The sequence below is a fragment of the Pagrus major genome, chromosome 21 (genome assembly GCF_040436345.1).
Source record: "Pagrus major chromosome 21, Pma_NU_1.0".
NCBI classification, from domain to species: domain Eukaryota; kingdom Metazoa; phylum Chordata; class Actinopteri; order Spariformes; family Sparidae; genus Pagrus; species Pagrus major.
In genome coordinates, this window is record NC_133235.1 from 16,642,703 (window position 1) to 16,658,830 (window position 16,128).

The window sequence follows — 16,128 nt, forward strand, 5'->3', positions numbered from 1 at the left end:
CTAATTGACAGAGAAATAAACAGGTATGCTCACATACAGATAAACATACACACAAAACAACAAATGCAGACGTACAAATGACTTTGATTCGGATTTCTACAAACAAACAAATGTACACACACATGAAAGCCCTCCATACCATCCCCCATGATAATAAGGCGGTGTTAAATTTACCCCGGTGGGACTCTGCCACATGGGACAGATAATGAGGCCAGGTGTTAATTAATGTGGAGTGCGTTTCCCCTCATCTGCCGACGCCCTGTGAATCCCAATCAAGGCTGCAGCTCTGGATCGTGGCGCGGCTGATTTGCCAAGCAGCGTACTTCAAAAGGCCAGACTGGCTGTGCTGCAGTCCTCAAAGGGACTGCTTTGGCGAGGGCAGCGTTCCAAAGGGCGGAGTTCTTGGCATGTGGCAAATCGAAACACAAGCGCCGGGAGAAGTTTGTGTTTTTGTTTTGATCAGACGTCTGCGTCGATAGCAAGTTACAGCCATCACCTCTGCACCCTCTGATGTGCTGTTTGCTGGGCCACCTGATGCATATGTTTCATTTTGCTTGCTGTGTGAAGCCTCACACATGACACTTAAAGGAAAATGCTGATGAAGTTTTAACTCTAACTAAAAATCATGTATAAGCTACATATTTCTGAATGCATTCTAGACAGTTTTCATTTAGATTTGATTAGATAATTGTTTAGATAATCTACTTTTTTTTCACCTTTTCAAATAAGCCATTCATTTCTGTACAATATGAAAATCAATTGGCAGACTTGACAGACTTGCTGCTTAATCTTAACTGTCATATAGTGCATTACAGCTTTTTTCAGGATGGGGGTAAAAATAAAAGCATCATGACAGCTTCAATGCACCCAGGTGCACTATAATGACCGTCTCAACAGTTTGAAAACTATTACTAATTCTATATGCAATGTGTAAAACATTAGATATTTTCCATTGAAACACAAAAATAAGCATATTTGAAATGTTCTGCACAGGAAATCTTCAACAAACAGGGGTAGCTGATCGACAAAATAAATCTCCACAAAGGTACTTTAGTATGGGTCAAGCTGATCCTCTAGAGATTAGGACAAATGTCAGGATACATTGACTTTTGGACCACTAAATTTGAACATCCTTTTTTAAATTAGTCTCCAGTTGAAAAAATAAAGTACCCAGACTTTATGGCGGTGCAATATTAAGTCAATGAAAGGCCGATTGTTTTGAAAAGTCTGCACTGAGATAAGTTATAAAAATGATTTTTGGCAAAGATGTATCCATCTTAATAATGTTGATATTAATAATTGCGTGCAGGGGATACACCGGTCCTTCCCATTAACTTCTGTGGAGGGGTCTCACTAAAAACGTGGTATTTCACTCAGGTGGGCATGGCTTTTTTGCAGGAAGCGGCATGGCACCCTTCGACGAGCTCTGTGAATGTCAGCCTGTGCTCACTTAAAGCCCACTTTGTTTTTCAATAATCTGTGTATTTGATCTCACATCGATGTGCATGGAGAGTGATCGTCTGTCTTGTGAGAATGTTTGGGTGGCTATATGAGAAGTTTTCTGCCGGAAAACCTTTTGGAAGTGTAGGTCTTTGGTGATAGAGTATGAAGAGGCACAGCAAATTGTGCACATTTTGAAGGGTTTTTTTGTTTGGTTTCTTGTTTTACTTTCAGACTAAGTGAATTTATTGTTTTCAGGAATTTGTAAGAATATTACATATTATATAATAATATTATAGAAGTTTTCAGTCATAGTTTTCTTAGATTTAGGTGGTAAAATTGCTTGGTTAGGTTTAGGCAATAAGATTACTTGGTTGGCTTACATTACACAAACACATTTGGGCTAATTAATTTTCATACTATACAGAAAGTAATGTAAGGCGGTGGTTGCATTGAATTGTTTAAAAAGTACATTTAAACTTATAAAAACAGCAGCAAGCTCTGCAGAATCTTTAGCTGTGATGTAAAGAGTATGTGATTTGTAGTAAATGGGTTTAAAATGTGTGAAACCACTTCACACACTCCAATGTCAGGATTTCTTTTGAAGCAATCCTTCACATGTCCTGACCATTTAGGTTTCTCAAACTATCATTTGAGATAGTGTTTCTTTTAAATGCATGATATTGAACGGCAATTATCTGTTGTCAGGTCTCCCACGTTCATAACCCTCCAACCTCAGATATGATATGATGGAGCACTCACAGGTCAGACGAGCAATCCTACTGTCCTTCATTCCTCTGAAGGTCAGAAGAATGAAAAGCCTGGCTCTGTTGTGAGCCACTGCTGGCCCTGACTGCAGGTCATTAAAGCTCTATTGAGTTTCTGCCAAAGCTCTGACTCTCCCAATATCTCACCATGGCTCATCTCAGCTGTCTCTTCCGTCAGAGCTTATACCGAGCCCTGAAATCAACACCCAGTCTCTATGTTCACTATACACTTGAGCATTCCCTCTTCTAAAAAGCCGACCTAGATCTATCTTGATATCATCCTTCTTGGCCTGTCCTCTGTGTATCACTACACCAGAATCATCCTCGGTTATATCGATGTACCATGTGAGTGCACGGCAAAGAGACCTTCCGTTTTTTCCACTAATTGAAAGTTGAGACATTTTTTTTGTAGTGTCAGATGGGCATTTCATGATTTAGTCGAGTGGTGCTCCAGCTCAAAACATGACAGTTTTTGTTGTCCTGGATCGACTCCCTGAACTTTGAATCACAGTCGAATTACATCACCAAGCTGTCATTTGTCAAATTCTCCTCCTCCGGTGCACCCCGTGAATGAGGATCGGCATCCGGAGGTGTGATAGAGGGGGTTTGGGCCAGCGACAGGTCTGCAGGTGTCTTGCGGCAGGTTAGGAGGTGTAAAGCCAAGCAGGATAATGGGCTGATTAATCCAGCAACACCTCAGTTCCAGTGGGAGAGACTTCTTTCACAGCCGCAGAGGCTCTGTAACAAGGAAGTAACTGAGGGCACAGTACAAATTAGTAAACACAGGTCACAGACTTTTTAATGTTATATTACCTTGCGCTTCACATTGTAGCTTTACATGTAATTCAAACAGTATATGTAAAGGTGGGTGGAGTCTCAGGTTTAAAGAAAAATTCAGGTAATTTTTTTGTCTTATTTTAATAGTAGCTCTACAGTAGTCATAATTGCTATTGTTAACCAAGGTAATTGTTGACACTGGGGAATGCTACAATCAGCTACTGTCTGACGATGAGTTAGCCTCTGGAGGTAACAGCCAGTGTTTTGTAGCGGATATCCAGAAAACATATATCTGAGCCATTGTTTACAGTTTTTATATGCATTATCTGCAGACTAAGGTCTTTAGTAATTCAAAATCACCATTTAAATAGTTTACAGAATTGTGTCTCGGCATTAGAGGATAAGTTCACCCTAAAAAGGGAAATTCTGTCATTATCTTTTCGTCCCCATATTGAAGGAAAGTCGGGTGAAGTTTCAAAGTCCAGAAACGGAATGAAAAGACACAATTTACACCCTTGACGCATGATCAAGCTTGTCTACCCACTTCAGACGGGGAGCGCTCTACACTTTTAGCTTGGCAGCTGCAGATTTTGGCTTTAAAAAGTCTGTAAATAACCTCTTTTCAAATCAATCTGGGATCTTGGTGCTTCTAGATACTTGAATTTCTCTTTCTTTCCATCGACATAGGGGTGATAAGGTAATGACTAAATTTTAAAGTCATGTAATGTACTATAAAATGTGTTATAAAAGCATTACATGAGTAAGAAAATACAATTCATGAACGGCTACATAGCTGTATATACCTTGTCAGTGTGAATATGGTAAGGTTGGTTGAAAGTGTGGCACTAATCAAATTTAATGAGTCACGATTTGATTGAACCAGACTTTGATTAGTTGTAATTGCTGCAAATCATTAACAAACTGTGAATAATAATTATCATTATTAAACCCTTTCACTGTACTGCTGTGCAATTTATGTACTGAATGATCTCTTTTTATGTTTCCGGCCTCTGTTTATACCCAAACTAAATTTCCCCAGAACTGTTTGGTAACTGGTGGCAAAATATTTATTATATTATTATTTTACTTCAATCCTAAAAAGTTTGCATCGGCCAAAATTTATTAAGATTCTATGAAGTAAAACTGTCTCAGAGTGATTCCCAGAGAAACAAAGAGGAGAGCACATATCACACTTTAAGCTAAAATGTCACAATGGTGAAAATAACAAGCTCGCCTGCAGGGAGACGGCTCGAGTAGAAAACTGTGTTGAGTTCAATCTCTGATCTGAGCTTCAAGTCCAGAGATCTGTCAACTAAACTGATTGGTTGGATTGCCTGCGCCCATCCTTCAACAGGAGCTGTCATTGGCCAGAGAATTTATCTGCCGAGCTACATCTCGTGTCAAAAGGCACATCAATAGTTTGCGCTTTGTCAGTCTCATAGGCAATATGTCACTCATTTAAACATCTGCCTCACAACACATCATCACATGCCCGTGTGTGTGTGTGTGGGGGGGGGGGGGGGGGGGGATCAGTTGTTGTATTTCTAACCACATTTTTTCTATCAATACTAAGATTTTGTTGAAATATTGAACGTACTGTGTTGTGTTTCCTCTACAGTCCGTTGCTTCTCTTAATAGAAACCTCAAACTCTTGAACACAACCATGAAATTTCATCTAAATAGCCACTGAGCCTTCACGACAATCTGAAGACCTAATTGCTTTATAATCCAGTGAATGACATTTGGATTCACATTCCCAGCTCTCTCTCCCTTCCTTGTTCTCTTGTTCTCCTACTGTGTGACACCCTGATATTGGATTGACCTTATAGGCTGCAGAGATCAGGACATCATTAGCTGTGACCAGCCGCAGACCTGCTGCTAAGGCCTCCTGCATTAAGCTGCTGCCCCCGGACGGATCATATAGCATTGATAGAAACCAGCTGGGCTCGGTTACACAGCAGCCTTGGTGGCAATAGAGATGTCAGCAATACCAATAAGAGACAGGCCATTAGAAACCCTCGCAGCATTGTATGTAATGGCAGTAGGTGTGGGATTAGGAAGACAGTCCGACTGCTGTGACATGAGCTACTTTGGATCCTTTAAATTTACAAACATAGAATAAAATGAAATGAAATGTAGCATTTAAAACATCTTGTATTGTGAACAGTTCTGGGGAGTAACTAGTACATGTAACTGGATGTAATGAAATTACAAAATAAATGCAATTGTTTTCAGTTACTAAGGAAAAAATGTGTAATCAAATTACAGTTGCTCATCAAAATGTTGGTTTGTTGGCAGCTGATTGGGAAACATTTGAGGGCTATGCCATCAAGGTTAGGGTGGCTTAAAAGGGCTGTATACCTATAAACCAGGTCCATTCATTAGACAGTATGCACTAAAGTTTTGTTTTTGATTGGTTCTTTTGTTTGAATTCACAACACTTCTTGTCTGTCAATGAAAATTTGATTTGATTGGTTAAATTGATGGATAATAATCCATGTTCAAGATGTAATCTAGGTCTTTTTTTTGTCGGTGCCCGTCCAGTAGGCTACATGTTTACGCTATACTAAGTCTTATTACTTAGTTTAAAAGATTTGTTAGAGAAGTACTCAAATGAAATATATCCATTACTTTAAGTAATTAGAAGTTATGTTACTTATTACATTTTTCACAGGATAGTTATCTGTAACCCATTACACTTCAAAAGTTAATTTCCCAACATTGGTGGCGAATAAAATGTTATTAGAGAGGTTTCTATAATAGATGTTGAATTACAATTTTTTTGTCTCCAAGCCTAAAGTAAAATAGCTATGATGCCATCAGGGTTATTTCTTAGACCTGAGAAAGCCCCTCCAGAGCCACACAAGATATTTTACAACAGTTTTTGCAGCATGGCATATGGCCCATATAATGATTACATATTAAATGTATATTATTAAATTCTACAAGTACAGTAAGTCTATTAAAGGTGTTGTTTTTAACATTAAGCCACTAAATGTGCCGTTCCATCGTCCCCCTCTTCCATTGCATCATCTGCCCCCTCAAGTGGTTGCCTGTTTGTTGCTAACGCTAGCTAGCTAATGTGAACGTTTCTAATGCGAGCTATCGTAAACGTTGCTAACGCGAGCTAACATTAATGTGGCTCATGCTAGCTATCTAACTCTGCGCAGAATGGTATGCCGGGCGCATTCTGTAGGATTCAGACGTTTTTATGTTTCCACACACTGGCAGCTACCAACACTCTTGGTTGACAACAATTTTTAAATCACTGATTCACAATCGTAATAATGTTTTCAAATGCAAAGAGATACTTTAATTCTGCACCTGTCTACAAGCTCTGTAGATGTTTTATTATTCTAAAATGATTTTTCTACTTAAAAATGTGATCAATATGACCTTTAATGATAACAATAAAAACACAACATTTTGATTAAAAGTGACACTAACCTTTAACTACATTAATAATCCACGGCTTAAGTTATGCTTTTATAGCAGCTTTTCTTTTATAAGAACGGGTAACATTTTTTCAGGTGGTCGATATCTCATTTTGGTACTAAACTCTTGTTTCTCTCTGATTCTCTGCTGACTATTTCCCTCTCCCACAGCCATGATCACAGGTAAAGGATCAAGCTGAGAGGGCTTATTGTTTTTCAATAGCTGCCCCCCGGCATAGTACTGAAGCCCTGGGTCTTAAATGACCACAGAAGGTATTGATCTTCATAATGCACTGTTTTTGTTGTTAAATAACCACCACAGGAAATCCGATTAAAGGTCCTGACCTTTTTCTAAGTCCTTATCATTCCGCCGTCACCGGGCTGTGTGAAACCATTCCAGTGTGGAGGGGATTACTGGGAGACAGTAAATACTATACGTGTCACTTAATGTTAGATTGGAAAAGTGCCTGCGCATTATTGAGTGTTATTAATGATGGAAGGGGCTTTTATGAAAGGTTTGTCCCCAGCCAACTTCCGTATGTGAACTGGCTCCTTGGTTAGAGTGATCACTTCCCTGAAGGCCTGAAGTCGAGAGAATGATTATAGATTGAATTTATGACCGCTTTCCACTGGTCTCTGAACACTTCTTCTGCTGGCGTGATGAAGCAAATTTCTCTCTCTTTAAAACTCCTATTTACTCTGTTTCTCACTGTTCAGCCGGGAAATTGTTTTTCTCATTAGCCCGGACGCTGCAGTCTGAGTTCTTTATATCGTCGGTGAATAAGGCTCCCGTTTTGGAAGACACGGAGGCACGGTCAAGGTCTGAGCTCGGAGCAGACCTACAAGGCTGCTCAAGCACAAGTAGGGAATATAATGATCCTCAGCACACATCATTGGCAAACAGTTGACACTAGAACAATTTATTGTCCCTGTGGCCAAACTCAGGCAGCAGACATCCTCCCTATTACCCCTCAACTCTCCCTTTCAGATCTCTCCCTCCCTGTGCTTCTGTTTTCAAGCTACAGCGTGGCCTTTCAAGCTTCATGTTGGCTCTGAGTTTGTGTGTGGGTGTGCATGGGCTTGAGAGGAGAATACTTTTAGCAACTGAGATCTTCCTTACAAAAAAAAAAAAAGAAAAAAAAACACACTGCAAAAAGGTCCACTTACAATATCTCTCTGCCTCCCACTCTCTCTTCTTTTCTCCCTCTCTGTCTTAGCAGCATAACCCTTATTACCCTCCTAATTGGATCACGCAACGCTCTTCTCAGTCAGCCGAGCAGGCCTAGTGACCCACAATCCCTCTGTCTTGTTCCACCTCGCCGTATAGTTATCGCCTCTAGCTGACGAGCAGGCCGCTGATAGCATATCACAGTCCCACAGGAAATAAAATGGACTGAGAAGATCGGTATCTAAAAAAACAGGCCGGTCATACAATACTGTTTTTCCTGTGACGAAGATGAAGCATCAAATAATGTTTTTCTTTCATGAGAGGAATTTTGGGTCCTCGCTCTTAAAGACAAAAAGCAGCCATTGGTCTTTTCAAATAAAATATAATGGCGTCTGCTTATCAGTATTCCTGCCAGTGATCTTCACTCCACAAAGTGCCGGTCTGTGTTGAATGCACTGCAATACCGGAGAGATAAGCGTGTAATGTTGCAGATAGCACTGTTCTCACCTTTAGATAATTTTGCGTGTAGAGTGTCGGATGATTGCTGATTATCGAACCGCTTTACAGTTGATCTGAATCTCATCTGCACTTAACCTCATTGTTCCTGGAGCAGAGGTGAGAGGAATGTCAATTGGAGTGCGTCTTGTGCTCTCTCTCTCTCTGGCTCAGTTTCACCTCTCTCTCTCACTCCCTCTCTCTCTCTCTTTTTGCTATTTACTCACACACACACACGGATGCATACTGCATGCGCACACACAAGCACAAACACATTCAGAGCTCTCTATCCCTCTCGCAAACAAACACAAACACATCAAGAGCACCTCTTTCTCCCCACCAACACGCTCGCACAAACATCCAGACTCCAGTGGATGTCTATGGTACAGAGCAGACACAGGCCCATGAAAAATGCATGTCCCTTTGCGTGTTTCATAAGAAACGCTCATCGGGATTCCATCCCCATCTCGGCTGAAAAACCACACAGGAATATCAATTACACTGGCAATTTGGGTGGCAGTGTAGGCAGGAATGCCGCTGAAGGGGAATATGGGATCCAGAGTGTCATCTTAATGAGAGGGTCAGTGTCTCCTGGAGCTCGAGGGCCAATATTACTAGATTATAAAATACACGTTGGCCTGAATGCGATAGAAATGCTCTTGAGTACGGTGGTGGAATCACGATAGGATGGCAAATCAACACGGCACAGGAAAAATAAATAACCTTTCGAGGCAAAGTAGACCAACAGCGGACCTGGGAGATGCTTTAGCGAGCCGCTCTATGACTAACAAGTGTTCTAGGATTCCACTTCTCCTCTGAATATTTTATTCAAAACTAAATATTAAAACACCGCCTTTTTGACATTTCAATTGCTCTACTTCCCTTACTAAAATTACAGACTGTAGCTTATCCCTACTTTTTTCACCATTTGTCTGTTTTGTTGTACAAAACTCTTCCCGCACAGAGGTAAACAAGCGCGTTAAGAATTTCAGATATTTTCAGCCTTGGCGTTCATTTCAAATTGTTTTAACCACCGTTCTGATCAAACTTTCATCCGGTAGTTTGCTGGAGAGTTACCAACTCCTCAGCCAGCAGGGAGAGCTGATACAATCCAAAAAGAAGCCAACAGGAAACTCACGCAGACTAACACATAAAAAGCAATTAAATTCTGCCCTAAACCACTTGTCAGCAAATTGTGAAACATTTATTTTACAACCTTGCTGTAAGGTATTATTAGTGAAGGTGTTTTTGCATTTGTTTTACTCTCAATGGGTCTACAAGTTGAGCATCTCTTAAATGGTTAGATACTGCAAGGATTTGGCTTCTGTAGGCTATAACAGTGTACAGTCCACTTATTTGAATGTTAATGATTAAACTTCTTCTGTGCATAACATGAAAAAAAGGACAGAAAAATCAAAGCTTTTTGCTCATTGCTACTTGTCTTGTGATATTGAGGAAAAGGACATCATTGGCTATTGGGGAACATACAACAAATGCATTGCAATGTTATGAATACATGATTTAGTTTTGAACAATGTGCTACTGGGTGCACATTTTTCTATATTATTAAGTTTATCATATGGGTATGTGTCCCTAAATTAACCTTGCTAAATCTTTGACATAGGGCAACTCACTTAAATTTGTGATTGCAGATTGTACCTATACAATACCTGCACAATACACATTGTTATACCCTGACTGCCATGTTCACTTACACATGTGTATCTATGTTTTTTTTTTTCATAGGAGAATCCTTATATGTGCAACAACGAATGTGATGCCAACACTGAGGAGCTGGCTCATCCTCCAGAGCTGATGTTTGACTTCGAAGGTCGCAACCCCACAACTTTTTGGCAGTCCACCTCATGGAAGAAATACCCAAAGCCCCTCCAGGTGAACATCACGCTGTCATGGAACAAAACCATCGAGCTGACCGACGACATCATTCTGACCTTTGAGTCAGGCCGACCAGAGCAGATGGTCCTGGAAAAGTCACTCGACTATGGCCGGACCTGGACCCCGTACCAGTTCTACGCCACCGACTGCCTGGACGCCTTCACGATGGAACCCAAGACAGTCATGGACCTCACCCAGCGCACACTGCTGGATATCATCTGCACTGAGGACTACTCCCGAGGCTACGTGTGGAAGAACGACAAGACGGTACGCTTTGAGATAAAGGACCGCTTTGCCCTGTTTGCCGGGCCTCGGCTACACAACATGGCCTCGCTGTACGGCCAGCTGGATACCACCAAGAACCTGAGGGACTTCTTCACCATCACTGATCTGAGGATTAAGCTGCTGAAGCCAGCCACTGGAGCCACCATGGTGGATGAGAATAACCTGTCCAGATACTTCTACGCCATCTCTGACATCAAGGTGCAGGGCAGGTAAGACCCTTTCATACTTCTGGTTTTTACTTTCTATTAAATCGAAACTTTTCTTTAGTTTACAACCTTTTTAAAAGAGTATTCTGGGAAACATAAGTTATGTTTTCATTTAGTGCCTCCCACCAGAAAACACTGTGTATCTTTAAGGTGTAATCAATCAGTTCAAATCACTCCTCATAATATATTCACAGAGCTAATTTGTCAGTACATTAAATTGTAAAAGGTTTACATGCTTGTTTGTTTCGTAGTTTTCTCGTAAACCTTGTGTGAGAAGCGGCACAGTTGTCAAGAAATGAAGAAGAAAAGTATTTTTCTTCTTGACTTCTTGGCCCCGATGTATAAACAGCAGTCCAAGATGTGTAAATGATGTGTCGTCTATGTACAAAAAACATTCGTACATCATCTCCTCCACATTTATAAAAGAAGACTGTGTGCACCTCAAGTCTACTTTCGACCTTGCTGCAGGTGAAATGATGAGGTGGATATGAAATATTAGATGAAATTTTTAAATGATTGTGATATTTTATAGTAGTTTGCGCAGTGTTCTGAAAACTGTCGCTCTGAGGAACATAAAAATCTAAATCTTAAATTTATGAGTGTAAATGAGTATATGAGTATGAGTATAAATAGTCGGAGCTGCTCTGAGGATGAAGAACATCACCGATGCAACACAATCGAATTGTACTTTTTCTTCTGTATCGTTCTTCTTAATGGCAGATCTAATGAGCGGTGGAGCAGGAACAGGTATTGATTTGCAAACAGATGTTTAAGGCTGTTTCTACATCCGTTTATCAATAATTGTGGGAGAAGAAATGAGGCTTGTACAAATGTGGCTACGTCCACAATGATTTAAATTCTTAAAACAGAACCAGTGCACCTTATAAATGTGTGGAAAAGAATGCCTATGTAAATATTCCTGTAAGACCTGTAGTCCTCAGCGCTGGACAAGGCCATATCAATATTAATGGAACGGTATCATAATTATCACAGACCATCAGTATTAACTGGGAGCACCCAACCATTTGCAAACAATTTGCAGGTTTTCATTACAAACAAAGACACCAAACACTAATTAGCACTGCTTCAAGTGGAGAGGAAGAACTCATCAGTGAGATCACCTGCTGAGGTGATAAGATGAATGAAAACCTCCATACTGTGGCATCTTCGTGCTACATGGTTTACCACCTCCGGTACAAATCAAACTATGTTTGTCTCTGAAAAATACTTGAAAATATTTCCCTTTTTCTTTCTTTCTTTCTTTCTTTCTTTCTTTCTTTCTTTCTTTCTTTTTCTTTTTCTTTCTTTCTTTTTTTTTAGTATCTTGTGTCAAAGTTGCCTCTTTTTTGAGTTGTTCTGATGATCCAGTTTTGGCACAAAAAAAATCATATCCCAAGGGACATAAAAAATGTTGCTGACCAGCTACATTAACTGACACAGTCAAAACCCAAATAGAAGCAATGAGACATTACATCACTGATTACAAATGTTTAGGCCTCCAAAATGCAAAGAAAAGACACTTCAGTGTCTTTCTATCTTTAGTCTCATTCTTGCACACTGTGGCTGCTCAGTATTTACAAGCCCAAAGTGGCTTGAATAAGTTCACCCTAGCCCAAATTTCTGTTCCTAAAATAGGTCTGAATCAAAAAAAAAAACTGCAGCCTGAGCAGATACTGAACTGTAGTCTCCTAAATTACTTATCATAACCCTAACTTGACAAGGACAGAGGGCTGAGATTGCCTCCCGTGAGCCGTGGCAAAGAGAAGAGTTTTAATGCATGTCTCTCTTAATTTTTTATTGCAGACACACATCAAGATTCCAGACATCTCATAATCCCATAATATGATATCACCATTATTGGGTCAGGCAGCACATAAAGTTGAACTTACTTTGGTTAAATGTTTTGCAGTCAGTTCAGTTCAATATCAACATAAAACCTTTCTTTTGATTACTGTGACTTGCAATGAATAGAAATGACTTGACATCATTACATCAGAACTTTGTAAAATTTGGCAACAATATTGGCATCCACAATTCAAACACACATTTCCCATTGTATCCTGAATTGTGAGCAGATGTATTGTATCTGGTGGTTTTCCCTACTCTGTCCATCAGCTGAACTACCTTAAGCATCAACCTCACGGTGGCACGAGAGACAAAATCAGCTCCTACCATGACTTAAAAGGTTGTAAACGCAATCACATGATAAAATGTTTAATAACAGTTTTATTTTAGGCCAAATTTACACCTTCACACAATACAGAGGACATGGAGGACAGCAGAAACAAGGCCAGTGAAGATATAATACATTGACAAAATAGAAATGTATGATGGAAGCTTTCATTGTCAACAATGTAGACCCATACTGAAGCAGAATCAAGCCAGAAGTCAAATATCTTTGTGTGCTACATCCAAGCACATTACACCATTAGCTATAGGCGGGTTTACTGTTCTCCCTGAAGAGAAAAGACAGAAGACGAAGGCAATTTTGTGTTTTATTACTCAATATATTGTGATTTAAGGGCTGCTCGTTTCACTAAAGTGTTCTCAATTTTAGTTGAGTTCCTCTGGATGAATAATTACTTAGGAAGCTTGAGTTGTATGTTCAGAAGGGAACCTTCTGTGTGGCTATTTTAAGTTGTATAGTCTCTAACAGGAGACACAGTTCTATGTTTGCAATGTGAGTAATGTTCATGTAGTAAATGAATAAACAAATGAATGATAAATTGAGAGCACATGATGATAATCTAAGTTATATTAAAGCTGCATTTGGTGGTTTTTGTCCACTTGGGGGCGGCAGAACACACTGTAAACACAACATGGACATATTATCAGCCTTTGTCTAATTTTCCATCAAAAATATCTTATAACACTTGATATAAGACAACATACACTTTTCCATTGACAGATTTTTTTTAATTTTATTACAAGCAAGAAAAAATATTATTCATTGTTATTTTCACTTATTTTTGGAGCGGCATTTTTTTCAGTGTAAAGTCCTTTGGCGAACTTGTTAGCAAACCGTCGCTTATTTCAACAGACACAAGGCAAGATTAGCTTTCACTTACAGTCATGTTTCTGGCCATCTGATAGCGTAGGTCCAGTTTTCACTGTTCTGTTTAGCTCTGGTCTGGTCTTCAGCAACCCCTCAGGGCAAAGCTGGACTTTTTAGCAGCTCCACTATGTTCACCAGATAATCTCTAACCTTTTCTGTCTGTAACTCAATGCCGAACAGTTAGTGTACAGTGGCTTTTTTTGCTGGAATACAGGCGGACGATGTTTTCAGGCTAAAAAAACAAAATAACAACCCAAAAATGCAGAAAAAAATCAGTGGGTTTGTCACTACAAACAATTCCCTTCAAGTTACAGATACTTGTTTGATCTATTGGTAATCTAAAAATATTGATTAGTGCAGCTTTAAAGAGAAACACTTGTCATAATACAAATCATTTTTACCCTTTTGTCATTAGATACTACAGTTCCACTTATGTCAAACGCTCATTGTTCACCACTTTTAAATAGTACGTTTTGTGAAGAAGAATTTCTCTGCATATGCCATTAACGCAGCTTGCAATGCTCCAGTGTACAATAGTTTCATCAGTGAGTCATCAGAATGCCTCTGCGATTGCCAGGGAATGGAAACATTGTCGTTTCATGACGCATGGAAATGGCCCACATGATGGTCGTAAAGCCTCTACAGCTGCTCTCCAAATGGGACCTGTGTTGCTTGCTGCAGTTGGTTTATATGAGGATAACTAGGTTGGTAATGACCCATTAGATGGGCCCTGGGTGAATTGAAACAGTTAGTCCCTAATTAGAATTCAGTCGACTTCAATGGCAGATTAGAACCATTAGCACGTTGGCTAATTGGTAGGAGACTAATCTTGTAATTAAGAGCATTTGCAGCTGATTAAATGGTAATCATCGGAGACACATCAGTGAAACGTGGAGACACTCCGAATTGCCAGGCTGTGGTTCCAAATTTAGCCTTGCCCTGTTTAATAATGAGTAGATTTATGGTTTAATCTACAAGGTTTCCTTTCCGAGCAGGCTACTGATTTTTCTTTAAATGACACACGTTTCCAGAGATATCTAGTAATTCACAATCATATTTGTTGCCAGGTTGCCAAATCTGAACAAATCAGAACATGAGCAGTTATAACGAGCAAATGTGGCACTTGATCATGCCATGACAATTTTTTTTGCAATCGTGGTGTATGATATTCCCAATTCAGCCCTATGAGAGAGATATACATGTTCTGCATTCAGACACACTCTACCAATATTCACACTCATACTGTAAACATGAATTGATGAGTTCTAAATTGCAAGGCCTGCTACCCAGCACAGAATAGCATCTCCCACAGATATCTTATTTTGCCATTCATTACAAAGAGTGGCAAAAGGTTGAATGGGGGGAAATAAGCTATTTTGCCCAATTTTCCATCCTGCCCCTGGGCATCAAATTCAATTTTCCACCAAAAGTTTGCAGTGAGAAAGAAAAGAAAATAAACATAGGATTTCTGTCCAGCGGTGGATCAGTAACTCACTTGAAAGAGGGTGATGGAGACGGGTGGGGAGAGACTGATTAGCGTTCCCACCAGCCTCAGCAGCCTTCTGGCTACAACCAAATGTGAAAGCCTTATCACAGAATGGCCATCCTGTCTGAGAATTCCCAGAATACTCCACGAACGCTGATAAACTTTCGCTCATAGCCAGCTGAATATTTGCAGCGTCAGGTAACCCGCGGATATGTTCATGAATGTCAGAGCTCTGAATGGATGGATACCGGCACGCTTTAGAAACGTCAAATTATATCACCACAATGATCTGTGAACACTTCGGCCTCATTTTACAATTCAGAAATTCTTTGCTTAGATGAAAAGATAATATAGAATTAGTCACAAATGAATAAGCGATTTAATTTGGAGAAATGTAGAAAGAGGAAAAATCGATCATGAAACACATTAACTTCCTTGAAATCGAACTATTAGGAACGCAATCTTTTCAAAAGAATGAGAATAACCGTTTTAATATAAGGTTGCTAGTTGGCACTTTTGAATACATCCAGATACAACAGAGCTGAATGACAGAAAACTTTGAGCAATTTAAAACATCAGCAGTAAAAGACTTACTTGTTTACCAGTATCCAAGGAACACCTTCATATCGGATGATTCTGCACCTCACAATTTACTGTATGTCTAATACCAGTGAAGGAAGAAGCCCTAGATGTAGTGGGAAAGTAAGGGTGTGGAAGTCAAAGGTTGATGGTCTTGTAGCAAAGACTTATGGTCATTTCCTCAGTGACCTCCTCAGTTGAAAGGGTTCTTTTGCCAGTACAGAGAGATCAGAGTGAAGATAACATGGTGAAAAAAGGGCTCAGTTATCTTCTCCTTTTAAGTCACACATATCTAGCAAAAAACATTTCTAATGCAAACCTTCTGTTCACTGCGACACCCCTCTCCATCCCAAAGACGAAGCAACATAAATATGCAGACTGACCACACATGTTACGTCCGTCTGGTGTTGCAATAGTGCTGTCAGTGGGAGAAATCTAACTCTGAACTATTAAAACTTAACATGTAGGTGTCTGCAGTGGAACTCCCATTAACCCCTTGCCCCTACAATGAAATAAAGTTAACTCTTACCAAACCTAAAA

General features: G+C 39.8%; 1 protein-coding gene across 1 annotated transcript in view; it reads left to right on the plus strand.

The window, feature by feature from the left end:
- LOC141017035 (netrin-G1-like) overlaps positions 1 to 16,128 on the plus strand; it is a 61,241-nt gene that overhangs the window by 16,045 nt on the left and 29,068 nt on the right. Inside the window, exon 2 of the mRNA XM_073491655.1 lies at positions 9,828 to 10,471. Within this exon, the coding sequence (XP_073347756.1) occupies positions 9,828 to 10,471 (644 nt within the window). The remainder of the gene's footprint in view (positions 1 to 9,827; positions 10,472 to 16,128) is intronic.